Here is a 15,645-nt window from a genome sequence, read left to right as displayed (position 1 = left end):
CCATACCTGGCAAAATGCTGAATCCATTAACTTGAGATATCTGGTTTTCACTAAGGAGCAGTAATCTTTTCATGTTCCAACTACCTGGCTTTGTTTTTACAAAAACTCCTCTGCATCTTGGCTTCTCCCTGACCTCTTCAGAACAGTCCCTCAGAGCTATCTGAAGAGGCTGTCTCCTGGGCTTAAGTGCTCAGTGTGTCTGCGAATAAAACGTAATTCGCAATCTTTAGGTTGTGCGTTTTTTTTTTCAGTCAACAATACTTACCCGTTAGGTGTAGTAATACACGCACGAGGTATAGAAACTTAAAATGAAATCCTAACTACTTAATCCACGATGGCCGAATCTGACAATTCTAATTTCATGAAATTCGTTGACTTTGCAATAGGTACACCTGTTTATTGTATAACCACAAATTAATTTAAAGAAACTAAAGATAAAAACTAAGTCCGTTGTGGGAGAATTCAATATCCTGGAGTAAACTTTTTTTTTTGACTTTTTAACCGTTCTTTTGTTTTTAAGTAAAATAAAACAAAACCAAACCCATCCCGCTGCATCATTCTACTTTTTTTTCTTAAGTGAAAGGGGGGGCGGGTAATGAGCTATTTTACCAAGTCATCCTGACGGTTCTAGGGGCAACCATGACACGAAAAGCCCTAGAGTTAATTTCAGGCAACGCAGAAAAATTCCTGGCCCCAGATCCACTCCGGTCACTTGGGCAGCATTTGAAAGTTACTGCTGGTGGCAGAACGGTTCAAATTCTTAAGAAAGGAGTAGGACGACTGCCAAGACGCCAGCCAGCTGAAGACCAAGGGGAAAAGCTGTGCAAATGTTAGTTTACCCATTTCCAACTCGGCAACAGAAAACGCCTGGGCTTCGGGAGGGGGCTCAGCACTGGCGCTCGGGGAGATTCCGCGGCGGCGCCGTGCTGACAAGTTTCCTCCGCCCGTGACCTCTGGCCTAGTTAGCTGTCAACTCTGCAGCTGGACGAGCCGGGGAGGAAGCCGGGGAGGAATCCAGGGTCCGCCGGGCGCTGACCGCACGACCTCTGCCTTGGTTCCACCCAACGACGCGGGCCCGGGCTGCCCCGCGACCTCGCTCCCCTCACCCGCGCGCGCAGACCCCGCTCACCCGGGCAGGCCAGCCTGGCCAGCGGCACCTGCATGTTCACTGCAGTCGGTACGGGGGCGGACGCCGCAGGAGGAGCTCGGGCTCGGCTCGCCCGGGCGCGCGACCTCTAGGCCACGGGGGGCGCCATCGCCCGCCTGCACGCGCGGAGACTCCGCCTCCCTCCTCAGCGACTGCTCCGCCTTCACGGCGCTCCCGCCTCCCTCTTGCTGTGCACTGACGCCGCGCGAGACGCGACGAAGGCAGTGCTTCCGGGTCACGGACTGAGGGGGCAAGGGAAGAGACTCCAAGTCCCGGCGCCGCCCGCGGCTGCAGGCGGTGCGGCCTCTCACCGGGGCGCGCGGAGGCCGCCGGAGCTCTTGGGGGCCGAGACCACCAATCCCAGGGTGCTTCGCGCGCGCAGTGCCAAGAAGGTGGGGCGGAGCGGCGCGCACGGCACCCTGGGAGGTGTTGTCTTCCGCTCCGGGAGCGCAGAGCTGCCCGAGGCGCACTCATTGGCACCTGATTGGCTGTGCCGGGAAAGTGACAGGGCTTCGCGGCCCGGGGCCGAGAGCTGCGAGGAGGCGGGCCAGCTGGGATTTAGGCGCGAGCGGTTGAAAGTCGGTTGGTATCATCCGTTCGGCCACCGAGGTGCCGTCCCACCCCCAGCCCTCTCCATGGCGGACCCGGAGGAGCTGCGGCTTTCCCCGCAGCCGCCGCCCTCCTCTGCCTCGTCTTCAGACGCGTCTTCAGCATCTTCCCCCGGCACCCCGGGGGGTTTGGGCCGGACGGTTCCGAACAGGAACAGCGGCCGGCCAGTGGACCCGCTGGAGGAGGTGGAGCTGCAGATCGGAGACGTGAGTGCGGCCGGCGGGTCCGGGCTGGTCCCGCCCGTGTTCAGGATCCGCGTCGGGAGTCCCGGGCATCCCTCCCGCGCCGCGCCCGCGCCGGGGCTTCTTCGTGCTCGGCTGCCGGGTTCCCGTCCGGCGCTGTAACCCGAAACTGCGCAGTTCGCATCGCCCGCCCCACCTCGTCTGCGGGGCTGAGGGCCAGGCGTGATCCCTCTGCCGGGACTTAAGGCGCCCCCGTCCCGGTTGGCCGCCTGCCCAGAGCCCGCTGACAAGGCGATTATCTGTACGGGCGGACCCAGTCAGGTGTCTGCTGGGACGCCGGGTCTGGACGGCTTCTGTTGAACCTCCAATTTCCAAACCCCTCCTCCCCGAGGGGTCCCGGTTTCAGGATTTAAGGTCAAGTGTAGGGTGTGTCTTAACTGGGAGACCCTCCCGTGCAGATCACAAACTGCGGAGTGAACTCCGTTAATGTCTCGTTGCTCAGTCGGTATTTGTTGTTCTAGAAGATGGCGAGAGTGCTGCAGCAGTTTCTCTGCTGAGCAGGCTGGTTCCAAGTGAGCGCGTAGAATGCAGTGCGGATGTGTAACTTGAGGGTCTGTTCTTTGGTCTGTACGTTTTCACGGCCTGACGCGTTCACAGGTAAAGACAGTGGAGCACGGCCCTTGGTACCCACGTATCAGTAAGAGCTGTGTCATAAGACCTTCAGATACTTCTGGTACTTGGTGTCAACGGGCCCAAGGCTTCTTGTTGAGCTAAATGAGACTCTAGTGTATTTTCAACGAAAAAAAATGCTGAGTGCTCATGTCTCATCCGTCATGGATTATCTTTCTCGCAGACATACTTCCTCAAAACTTCATATAGAAGAACTTCTGGGACTTCCCGGGTGGTCCAGTGGTTAAGAATCCGCCTTGCAACGCAGCGGAGGCGGGCCCGAGCCCTGGTCTGGGGACTAAGATCCCGCGTGCCACCTGGGCATCTGAGCCGCGCGCTGTAGAGCCGGCGCTGCGCAGCTAGTGAGCCCGCGTGCCCCAGAGACGAGCCTGCCTGCTGCAACTAAGACCCGGTGCAAGCAAAGAAGCAACTAAATTTTAAAAAAAAGAAAATTTCTTAGGATCCACGAAAGAGCTGATGTTTTAGTTTGTAGATTTTTTTACTTTGAAAGAAAATAACTTGGGCATTGGATTCGAGGTTCTAAGTTATTTTCAGGTTGGTTTATAAGATGCAGAGAGAATTTTAAAAAAAAAGCTTCTATTGTTTGACTTTTTTTTTTTATATATAATTTCAGGCAGCATTTTCATTAACCAAACTTCTTGAAGCTGCATCTGCTGTATCAGCTCAAGTGGAAGAGCTTGCCTTCAAATGTACAGAAAATGCACGTTTCCTTAGAACATGGCGGGACCTCTTGAAAGAAGGCTACGATTCCTTGAAGCCTGACAACTGATGTGACTGTAATAATCCATACCACCTCATTTATGATGTGTGCACACGTACCGTGTGGATAGGATAATCACCAGCAGTTCTGTATACAGAAGATGAAATTTTTCTTGGTTTTCTTCATTTTGTGAAAACAGAATATGATGTTATTTTTGATGCTGGCCCGTTTATCTTTAAGCATTTTCTGTTCTCTAAACTTTCAAAGATTCTTCTATGGAAGTTAATTTAATCAGTAGATATTATTAATAACGCCACAGTGCTACCAGTAGCAGGTGGACCATTATTCTCTTCAGTTTGCAAGAAGATACCAAAACTGGCAGAGTTTGAAGTCGAGCTTTATTATATGGACCAATGTTAGATTCAGCTCCATTAGGCTAAGTTCCCTAGAACCAATGATTGTGTCTTATTACTTATATATGTCCAGCAGCTAGAAGTCTGTTACACAACAATCCCTAAATGTTTGATGAATAAGAGTTGACAGCGTAATTAAAATCTGTTTTTTCTTCCTGTTTTTAGCATAAAGATCATAATTGGTTTTCAAAAAGGTATTTGAGTCAGAACCTCATTGACCTGAAGGAAAATGTCATCTTTTTTTTAAAACAGGATTTTGACCTTTAACTGTTGACAGCTTTTTAAAATATATGATAAATATTTTTCACCCTTCTATGATGCTTTCCAAAAAAGCTTTTACTGAATCCTGTCTTGAAAGAATGCCTATTTTTTTTCCTAAGGTTAACTGCTTTTATGGATATTTCTCATATTTGATGTTGTTATATGTTTGCTCTCTTTAAAGTGCCTTATCAAAATTGTGGCTCTGTATTATTTTGGAGCTTGGCAAGTAATAATTCTAAATTCTAAATATAATAATTCTAAACAAGTTACTTTTTAAAAATGCATCAAATTTAAATGGTGTAATTATTTTCCTATTATTCGATCTTCATGACAGTGTTCTATTTCACTTGTCCCGTATCTTACATTGCGCTCCCTCTCTCTCTCTTTCTCTTTTTTGATGGGTTTGTGTCATATATGTCAGTGACTGAACCAACTAATTCTCTTGCTGTGTAACTTTCTGGATGCCTCCGATACAGTATCTTACTTCTTTGTAGGTAAGGAGGTATGTACAGAACTGTGTTCCCAAGCCCCACAATGGGCCTGTGAAAGGGGACACATGGATGGGCAAAGGATAGTTTTGTTTAGCATATTAGGTCATGGTTTGTGATTAATTTTTTTAAGTTAAGGATAACACATATGGTGTGTTCCTATACCAAAGAGATGCTTGTTTTGATATTAGAAAACTGTTTTTCTTATGTGTCATGAAAATTGCAATTTTTAAAATGTACAAAAATAAACTTTTGTTTAAACCAAATGTTATTTCCATTTCTTTGGGTTCATTATTTTAAAACTTTTTACTGAAATATTTCAAACCTAACAGGAAAGGTGAATGATTTGAAGAACACCCATGTATTCTCACCGTGTGGATTTACTGAATTAGCATTTGGTATGTTTTCTTCAGATCTATGCATGTATGTAAATGTTAGATGCATTTGAAGCTTGTTTTGTTACCTCTTTGATCCCATCCCCTTCTTCTCTCCCCAGAGATAACCACTGTCCTAGAGGTGGTACATATTCTGGTTTGCGTTCTTGTATTTTTCATACGTATACACGTTTTCATAACACTGCAAAGTACTGTCCTGAAACTAATACTGTAAATCAACTATACTTCAGTTTAAAAAAAAAAACTACTATTTTGTGTATGTAGTATCCAGCCTCCAGAGGGCCCCAGTGGTCTTCTCTCTCCTGAAACCCATGGCCCTGTAGAGTCTCCCACGTTGAATAGTGCTGACTTGTGTAAGTACCAGCCTATTGAGGAAATGCAGTGTGATTTCCCAGACCATACCTTTTGTCCATTTTTCTGTTATGTTTTGTGTTTCCCTTATGGATTTGTAGGTATTACATATTTTGAATACTAACTAATGATCCATTATGTATGTTTCAACCATCTTTTGTAGTCTGTGGTTTATTTTTATATTTGATTATAGAGTCTCCTTGAATAAACGTTTTTCATTTTAATTTAATCTCACCAATCTTTCATAATAGTGTTTTCTGGGTCTTGTCTAGGAAATGTTATAAAGATGCTCTCCTATATGTCTTTCCAAAAGTTAAAAAAGTTTGTTTTTAATGTTTAGGTGTTTAATCCACCTGAATTTCTTTTTGCTTATAGTTTAATTTTCGGGTCTTGTTTTGTATGTGTATAGGTGTTCCTCCAAATACCATGTTTCAAATGCTACATGTCATTCGATTGCCATATAAATGCCTCAGTCTGAGCTCTCTATTCTTTTGATCTATTTGCTTGATCTCAAGCTAAGATCCCCTGTAACTTCCCCTGTTTTGGCTGTATCATGAGTGTGATCTGTACTACTTTGGTTTTTGTGTGAGTTCCTCTCCCTGCCTCCCCCATGTATGTTTTTTTTAAGTTAGAAAAAGCATGTTAGTTGATTTCTAATTTTATTTCATTGCCATCAGCTTGGGCTAACCCTGATTTTAGGCACTGAGCCGTCTATGGACACTTTAGTTAATTCCTCTACCAAACTTATAGCTGCTAATGTTGGAGCTCACAGGCCTGCAGCTCCGCTCTGCTTATAGTTTCTGTTGCCCGGTAGGGTCCACAGAGAAGTTCATCTTATTTTCAAGAGTGGCTTTTAAAGAAAATCATCCCGTTTTATATTTCTTTTTGCTCTGCTTCATGGGAGAGATTGGGGAAGAGCTCAGAGCATAAACATTTCTTAAAGACTTCAGAAAAAAATTTAAACTTAGGAGCTCATTGCCAGCTCTATACAAACCTCAGACAATTTATTATTCTGACTGATGTAAACTTTTAAAAGCCTCAAGAGGCTGAAGTCAATAAGATGGAGTTTTTAGCATTAAAATAGTGTATTTAGTTTCAAAAGTTCCTAGTATGAAATATGCATCAGACAGTATGCTGGGAGCTTTATAGACATTATTTCATGTAACCATATTAGCTCTCTGAGGAAAGTGATGTTATTCCTACCTACAGAATAGAAAACAGGCTGAGATGAAATAATTTGCCTGAGGGCCTCTGACACCAAAACTAATATGCTTATCTATAACATACCTAGCTACCTAGCTTTTGGTTAGACCTATTAATATTCAAGGTTGTGATTTTATTTACTCTTCCCATGCGATGGTTTATGTGTCAACTTGGCTGGACCACAGGTTACCCATATATTTTGGCCAAACATTCTGGGTGCTTGTGTGAGGGCATTTTTGGATGAGATTAACAAATTGGTAGCCTGAGTAAAACAGATTGCCCTTCATAATCTGGGTGGGCCTCATTCAATCAGTCGAAGGCCTTGGAAACATAGCTCTTCCTGCCTGATGACCTGTGAACTGAGACATTAGCTTTTCCTGGTTCTACAGAGCTTCTGGCCTTTGGACTTGAACTAGGACATTGGCTCTGCAGGTTTTTGGACTTGCCAGCCTCCATAATCACACGAGCCAATTCCTTATAATAAATCTCTTTATATATGTAAACATATATATATATATATATATATATATATATATATACACATTTGTTGAAAGCCTACCACATTCTTCATGTGGAAAACATTGGTATCATTCCGTGTAAGAACAGAAATGACTCAGACAAGCCATATTTTTAACAGAATTAAAGTTCGGGTAGTTTATTTTCAAAAGAAATCTATATAATTATTCAATAAATTTGTTATGTTTTTGATTCCAGTATTTTCATGTTTCAGACATTTGATTCCAGTATTTTCATGTTTCAGACATTTCATGTTTCAGACATTTTCATGTTTCAGACATGGGGGGTATTTAAAACTACCTGAAAACATTTTATTCCTGTGTAATGTTTTCAAATTATGAAAGCAAAAAATTTCAATAGTTCGGAGCTAAAAAGTATCTGATGAACTTGCCGACCACATGAACAGAAGGTAAATTCATCCCCTGATGACTTTCTCTGTAGAGTAAAAGTGTCCTATAGAGTAAAACATGCGGATCTTTTCCCCCTGAAGTTCAGGTCCTGAATCAGTGCATTATGGCCCTTTTTTTCTTTTCCCTTAACTGCTTTATTGAGATATAATTTACATACCATAAAATTCACCCATCTAAAGTGTACAATTCAGTGGCTTTTCATATAACCGCAGAGTTGTTTATCTACCGCTACAATCAATTTTAGAACTTCTTTTTGCCCAAGAAGATACTCTGTACTTCTGAGGCATCATCTCCCCAACCCTCCCACCTCAGTAACCTCTGATCTACTTTGTCTCTATGAATCTGCTTATTCTAGATATATCATGTAAATGGAATCATACAGTCATTTGAACTTTTTGTGCCTGGTTTATTCGCGTTCATTGTGTTATAGCATGTGTCAGAATTTATTCCTTTTATGGCTGAATAATATTCCATCATATGTATACACCACAGTTTGTTTATCTGTTCGTCAGTTCACGGGCACTTGGGTTGTTTCCATCTTTTGGCTGCTGTGAATAATGCTATGATGAGTATCTGAATACAAGGATCTGAGTCCTGTTTTCTTCTGGGTTTATACCCAAGAATGAATTGCTATATCATATGGGAATACTATGATAAGCTTTTTTTTTTTTTTTTTTTTTTTTTTTTTGGTACGTGGGCCTCTCACTGTTGTGGCCTCTCCCGTTGCGGAGCACAGGCTCCGGACGCGCAGGCTCAGCGGCCATGGCTCACGGGCCCAGCCGCTCCGCAGCATGTGGGATCTTCCCGGACCGGGGCACGAACCCATGTACCCTGCCTTGGCAGGCGGACTGTCAAGCACTGCGCCACCAGGGAAGCCCTATGATGAGCTTTTGAGGAATCACCAAACTGTTTTCTACAGTGACTGCATCATTTTACATTCTGACCAGCAATGTAGAAAGGTTTTCAATATCCACGTCCTTGCCAATACTTGTTATTTTCTGTTTTTGTTTTTCTAAATTATAGCCCTCCTAGTACGTGCAGTGTTATCTCATTATAGTTTAATTTGTATTTTCCTAATGATTAGTGATATTGAACATGCTTATTGGCCATTTATGAATCTTCTTTGGAGAAAAGTCTATTCAAGTCCTTTGCCCATTTAATAAATTGGGTTGCTTGTCTTTTTTGTTGAGTTATAAGAGTTCTTTATATATTCTGGACATTAAACCCTTCTCAGATATATGAATGAAACTTCTTTCATTCTGAAGATTGTCTTTTCACTTCTTTTAATAATGTTTGTTAATGCACAAAAGGTTTTAATTTAGATGAAGCCCAGTTTATCCATTTTTTTTCCTTTTGTTGCTCATGCTTTTGTTGTTATATCTAAGAATCCATTGCCAAATCCAGGGTTTGGAAGATTTCCCATATATTTTCTTCTAAGTGATTCATGTCATATTTATGTCGTCGATTTGTTTTGAGTAAACTTTTGTATACGGTGCAAGGTAGGGGTCCAAATTCATTATTTTGCATATGGATATCCAGTTGTCCCAGCACCATTTGTTGAAAAAACTGTTCTTTCCCCATTTGATTGTCTTGGCATCTTTGTTGAACATCAACTGACTGTTAAATATGAGGGTTTTATTTCTGGACTCTCACTTCTGTTCCACAGATCTAAATGTCTATCCTTGTTCTAGCTTTTCTGATTCATTCCTTTGCCATACTTTTATTCTCTTTTTATGATCTCATATAATGGTACTCATTTAAAGCAAAAAGACAACTGGGAAGGAAGTGACAGAGAGATGCTGTTTTGAGTTAATATCAGAGCTCTTTTTTCATAGTAATAAATATGTTTATTGGCTCTCAAGTATACATACTTGAAGAGAGGTAAGATGAGTTCTTAAAACAAAATGTCTGTACTTTGCTAATAATCAGACATTTTTTCTGATGCTAGTATACTGATTATTCCAAAACCGTAAACCTTTATTTAAGAGTGTCTGTGATTCTCACTTTTGCTGGTAAGCAAGACAGACAAAGCTCTACCTTAAACTAGGAGCTGCAGATGGACTTTTTATATTCTTGTAGTTAAATACAACTTAACATTGCAAATTGAAAAGATTCTATACTGTCTACTCCCAGGAATTTACTGCAGTGCCATGCACACAGTGGGTACTCAATAAATGCATGGTAAAAGAATGAATGAACCGTGAAGTAGATTTCTCTTAGTTTCCTATCCAAAATATGTACCAGTTTATACACATTATCAATATAATTTATTTCCCTTTACATGGGCATCAGCCATTTTGATTTTTTCCCAAATAACCTCATGTCCATGTAAGCTAATTTATTTTAGCTGTTATTATAAATTATTTTGTGGCATTTATTTTATACTAATAAATCCATCATAAAGCATCCCACAATATTCTCTGTGTAGAAATAGGTTTCAGTTGGTTATGAATAGGAATTGAGTCTAGTTGATTGAGAAATGAGTGATAGTTCACAGGGGTCTGTGAAAAGAGCTGGCTTCATTAGCTCAGAAGGCATCTCCTGCAGGGGCCACATTTCTACCCAGATGAACGATGGAGCATATGTCTTCTGACTTCCTTTGCTGTCAATAGATCTTCTCTGTCTGTAGTTATACCAAAACTGATGGATCATTTCTTTGAATGGTCTTGTGGTCAGAGTATAGAGAATTGGGTTCAAAGCACTGTTGATAGGCAGAATAAAAATCACTACCCAAGACGTTATGGTACCTGGAAGAGAAAAATGAAATTCCTTGAGTGTTTATAGATGTTTACAAGGTATGGAGACACCTTGTCCTTGTTTCCCCTAACCCCCCAGCCCCCCACACTGACTTTTGAGTCTTAATTTTTTCCCCTTGATGTCATATAATTAAATACCAAGTCTGTACGTGTTTCCAGGACGCCAGTGTTTGAGGGAGGTGCTAACACTATCAAAAACCAGGTTTTTTTGCTAAGTAGCTTTTCTCGAATACATCAACAAAAGTATTCTATTGGGTAGAAATGTGTTTTACCAAGTGATTATATATTACTCAGATATGATTCCATCTTAGGAAAAACAATATTGTTTAGTATTTGAATCATACCTTTTCAAGTGTTTTAATTATTAGATAGTACATGTGATATTTCTCAGGATATATAGACTTAGCTTTAATAGATTTCTGCTATTTATTTGGTTTGAAAAACACGTATGCAGTTTTAGGCTTTTGACTAGATACTTATTTCAGTAAAAACATCTTTGGCTAACCTTATCTTAAAATTACTGCAGTATATATGCAACTACCTAATACTCAGATATTTATTATAATTTAATTTATGCTCTCTTCCCTCTTTTACTTATAAAATGTAAGGCACTATCGCCACTAACCATGGGATAAAGCAAAGTTAAAGTTGTATGTTTATAAATTTTTAAAGTGTGAATATATATTGCAGTATACTTACAGCTAACAGGATTTTATACATTTTTTTATTGTGGTAAAATATACATCACATAAACGTTTCCATTTTAACCATTTTTAAGTGCACAGTTCAGTGGCATTAACTACATTCACATTGTTGTGCAACCATCACCACCATCCATTTCCAAAACTTTTTCATCTTCCCACACTGAAACTCTGTACCTTTAAACACTTCCCCTCCCCCTCCCCCCCCCCAATCCTGACAACGCCATTCACAAACTTTTCGTCCCTGTGACTTTGACTACACTAATTACCTCATATAAGTGGAATCCTACAGAATCTGTCCTTTTGTGACTGTCTTGTTTCAGTAGCATAATGTTTTCAAAATCTATCCATGTTGCAGCATGTATCAGAATTTCCTCCCTTTAAAGGCTGAATAATAACCCATTGTGTGTATATAACTCATTTGCTTTAAGCATCCATCCACTGATGGACCCTTGGGTTGTTTCGCTCCCATATTTTGGCTACTGTGAATAATGCTGTCATGAACATGGGTGTATGAATGTCTGTTTGATTCCCTGCTTTCAATTCTTTTGGGTATATACTCAGGAGTAGAATTGTTGGGTCACACGGTAATCCTATGTTTAAGTTTTTGAGGAACCACCATACTGTTTTCTACAGCAGCTGTGCCATTTTACATTCCTACCAGCACAAGAGTTCCAATTTCTCCACATCCTTGCCGGTACTTGTTGTTTTCTGTTTTTGAGAACGGCCATCCTAATGAATGTGATGCGCCTTATTTTTAAATATCAAGAGTGCCTTCTTCTGTCGTCTCTCACACTCTGGGGTAATGTTCCCTAAATTGCTATGTATTTCAGGAAGAAAAATTTCTTATGTTCTAAAAAAAAAATGAAGTAATTATTTGATAATCATTTTGACCTGTGTTCCTTTCTGGTCATCTTAAGCATGGGATTATCAGAATTTCAACACAGTGAGTATAATTTATTGGAATCATTGTTCCTTTGTTCCCATAGTCACTATGTTTTTTGGCATTTGTGGAAAAAATTGAACACGTGGCAACCTCCAGCTTGCACCAGGAGAAGCTGTAACCCCCGCCATGCTCTGGCTCCAGCCCCCCACCCCTCAAGGCAGCAGCTGCCAGTGGCCCAGGAGAAGCCCTGGCTCACATGGGGCTCTGACTGTAGCCCCTTCGTCTCCAACCCCCAAACCCCCACCAAGGTGACGGGCCTGACATGCCCCAGGAAAACCCTTGCCCCTGTTTGTTTCAGATTCAACTCTCCCACCAAAGCCACTGGGCATGTGCAGACCGCATAGGGCTGTTCCCACATAAGGACACAAATCAAGCTCAGGATAGGCAACTGTTTTGCCTAATTTCACAGAGACAAACAGAGAAAGTCAAACAAAATGAGATGACAGAGGACTATTTTCCAAATTAAAGAGCAAGATAAAAACCCAGGAGAAAAACCAAAAGAAGTGGAGATAAGTAAGTTACCTAACAAAGAATTTAAAGCAATGGTCATAAAAATGTTCACCCGCCTTGGGAAAGGACTAGAGGAGCACACAACTGTAACAAAGAAACAGAAAATGTAAAAGAGAGCCAATCAGAGCCGAAGAATGCAATCACTGAAATGAAAAATACACTAGAGGGTATCAACAGTAGAGTAAGCGATACAGAAGAATGAAACAGAAGAATCCTTAGCGACCTGGAAGACAGAATAGTGTAAATCACTCAATCAGAATAGCAAAAAGAAAAATATAATTTAAAAAAAATGAGGATAGTTTAAAGGACCTCAGAGACAGCGTCAGGTGTACTAACATTTGCATTATAGGGTTCCCAGAAGGAGAAAAGAGGAAGGGGGCAAAAAATGTATTTGATTAAATAATGGCTGAAAATTATTTAATTTAACCTGAAGAAGGAAGCATCTGATCCAGGAAGCACATAAAGTCCCAAACAAAATGAACTCAAAGGGATCCACACTAAGACATATAATAGTTAAAATGGCAAGAGTTAAAGCGAGAATTTTAAAGGCAGCAAGAGAAAGGCAAAGAGTCACATACAAGGGAAACCCCATACGGCTACCAGCTGACTTTTCAGCAGAAATTTGCAGGCCAGAAGGGAGTGGCATGATATATTTAAAGTGTTGAAAGAAAGGAAAAAACCTGTAATCAAGGATACTGTACCTGGCAATGTTATCATTCAGAATTGAAAGAGCAGCAGCCGCATAGCACAGTGAGATCAGCTCGGTGCTTTGTGGTGACTTACAGGGGTGGGATAGGGAGGGTGGGAGGGAGGCTTAAGATGGGGGGCATATGGGGACATATGCATGCATATGGTTGATTCACTTTGTTGTACAACAGAGACTCACACAGCATTGGGAAGCAATTGTACTCCAATAAAGATGTATTTAAAAAGAAGAGTTTCCCAACAAGCAAAAACTAAAAAAATTCATCACCACTAAACCAGCCTTACAAGAACCGTTAAAGTGAAAAAAAAAAGGCCGTAATAAAAAGTAAAATATATGAAGGAAGAAAATCTTACTGTTAAAGGCAAATATAGAGTAAAGGCAGTGGATCAAGTACTTAAAAGAGCTAGTACTAAGATTAAAACCAAAAGTTTGTAAAGTCAAAATCAACTATAATTACAATAAACAGTTAAGGGATACATATAAAGATGTAAAATATGATATCAAAACAAATAACACGGGGGAATAACAATGTAGAGCTCTTAGAATGCATTTGAACTTAACTATCAGTTTGTGTGTGTGTGTATACATATATATATTATATATATAATATATATATTATATAATATATATATTATATATATATATATATGGCATGATAACTACAAACCATGAAACAACAATAGATACACACACAAAAAAGGGAAAGGAACCCAAATATAACACTAAGGACAATCAAGGGAATATGCTAAAAGAAGACAAGAACAGAGCAGAACTACAAAAACAACCAGAAAACAAGTAACAAAATGACAATAAGTACATACCTACCAATAACCACTTTAAATGTAAATGGACTAAATGCTCCAATAAAAAGCCATAGGGTGGATGAATGGATTAAAAAACAAGCCCCATCTCTATGCTAGCTACAAGAGAGTCACTTCAGAGCAAAGATACACACATTCTGAAATTGAAGAGATGGAAAAAATATTCCATGCAAATGCAAATGAAAAGAGAGCTGGGTTAGCAATACACATATCAGGCAAAATAGACTTTAAAGAGAAGTCTGTAACAAAAGACATAGAAGGGCACTTATATAATGATAAAGGGGTAAACCCAAGAAGAGGCTATAACATTTGTAAACATATGTGCACCTAACATAGAAGCACCTAAATATGTAAAGCAAATATTATCAGACATGAAGGGAGAAATTGACAGTATTAGAAGATGGTAGGAGACTTTAATACCCCACACACATCAAGGGCTAGATCATCCAGACAGAAAATCAATAAGGAAACAGTGGCTTTAAGAGACACATTATACCAGTTGGACTTAATAAATATCTACAGAACATTCCATTAAAAACAGGAAATTACACATTCTTTTCAAATGTGCATACAACATTTTCCAGGATAAATCGCATGCTAGGCCACACAACAAGTCTTAGTAAATTTAAGAAGGCTAAAATCATATCAAGCATCTTTTCCAACCACAGTAGTATGAAACTAAGAGCGAATTACAGGAAGAAAAGTGGGAAAACACAAATTTGTAGACTAAACAACATGCTACTAAAAAACCAATGGGTCAACAAAGAAATCAAAGAGGAAACAAAAAATTACCTTAAGATGAATGAAAATAGAAACACAACCCTCCAGAATCTATGAGACACAGCAAAAGCAGTTCTAAGAGGGAAGTTTACAGTGATTCAGGGACACGCCAAGAAACAAAAAAATCTCAAATGGACAACCTAATTTTCTAATGAAAGGAACTAGAAAAAGAACAAACAAGGCCCAAAGTTAGTAGAAGGAAGGAAGTAATAAAGATCAGAGCAGAAAGAAATAAGAGACTAAAAAGTAGTCAAAAAGATCAGTGGAACTAAGTGTTCATTTTTTGAAAAGATAAAATATTGCTAAATCTTTAGCCAGATTCATCAAGAAAAAAAAGAGAAAGGATCAAAATAAATAAAATTAGAAATGAAAAAGTAGAAGTTACAACTGATATCACAGAAGTACAAACAATCATCAGAGAATACTACTAACAGTTGTATGTCAACAAATTGTACAACTTAAAAGAAATGGATAAATTCCTAGAAATATAAAAACTTCTAATAGTGAATCAGGAAGAAATATGGAAAAAGGTATTCCATGCAAATGGAAATCAAAAGAAAGCCAGAGTAGCAATACTCATATCAGACAAAATAGACTTTAAATGGAAGACTGTTACAAGAGACAAAGATTGACACTACCTAATGATCAAGGGATCAATGCAAGAAAAGGATATAACAATTATAAATGTATATGCATCCAACATAGAATCACCTAAATATATAAGGCAAATATTAATGGACAGATTTTTTATTTCTTTACAGGAAGAAAAAATTCATACCTGGTATTTCTACCTGAAGCAATGACAGAAATTTCAGTATAAAGATGGGTATCCAGCATAATGCATCGGTAAAAACAATAAAGAAAAAACGTTTGGCAAGGATCATCTCTTTCCTAACTTGATTCCGTACTTCGGTTGCTGTTATGGCACTTTGATGGATGCTGTAAAACATGCTTGCATATGAAAAAACTATGATGATAAATGCTGCTAAGTTAATACCTATAAAGAACACAAAGATGATGATTAATGAATAAGCACATTCTTTCAGAACAAGCAAACATA

The 15,645-nt window shown here is 39.9% G+C and overlaps 3 protein-coding genes across 6 annotated transcripts in view; 1 reads left to right on the top strand and 2 right to left on the bottom strand.

Moving 5' to 3' along the window:
* Positions 1 to 1,353, bottom strand: part of ETFDH (electron transfer flavoprotein dehydrogenase) — a 34,531-nt gene extending 33,178 nt beyond the window's left edge. Inside the window, exon 1 of the mRNA XM_065877573.1 lies at positions 1,130 to 1,353. Coding sequence (XP_065733645.1) covers positions 1,130 to 1,163 — 34 coding nt within the window. The 5' untranslated portion in view covers positions 1,164 to 1,353. The remainder of the gene's footprint in view (positions 1 to 1,129) is intronic.
* A 429-nt stretch (positions 1,354 to 1,782) lies between these two features.
* On the top strand, positions 1,783 to 3,397 carry C5H4orf46 (chromosome 5 C4orf46 homolog). Its single transcript, XM_065878313.1, has 2 exons — positions 1,783 to 1,962; positions 3,242 to 3,397. The coding sequence occupies exons 1-2, from the start codon at positions 1,783 to 1,785 to the stop codon at positions 3,395 to 3,397; spliced, it is 336 nt and encodes a 111-aa protein (XP_065734385.1).
* Positions 3,398 to 9,810: 6,413 nt separating this feature from the next.
* Positions 9,811 to 15,645, bottom strand: part of RXFP1 (relaxin family peptide receptor 1) — a 64,710-nt gene continuing 58,875 nt past the window's right edge. For all 4 annotated transcript variants that reach the window (XM_065877120.1, XM_065877119.1, XM_065877121.1 and 1 more), the window contains 2 exons: positions 15,364 to 15,582; positions 9,811 to 10,112 (listed from right to left, as the gene is read on the bottom strand). In XM_065877120.1, coding sequence (XP_065733192.1) covers positions 9,811 to 10,112; positions 15,364 to 15,582 — 521 coding nt within the window. The remainder of the gene's footprint in view (positions 10,113 to 15,363; positions 15,583 to 15,645) is intronic.

Source organism: Phocoena phocoena, chromosome 5, assembly GCF_963924675.1.
Source record: "Phocoena phocoena chromosome 5, mPhoPho1.1, whole genome shotgun sequence".
In the NCBI taxonomy this organism is placed as follows: Eukaryota; Metazoa; Chordata; class Mammalia; order Artiodactyla; family Phocoenidae; genus Phocoena; species Phocoena phocoena.
Note: the sequence above shows the minus strand (reverse complement) of the source record. Positions and strands in the feature narration are given on the sequence as shown.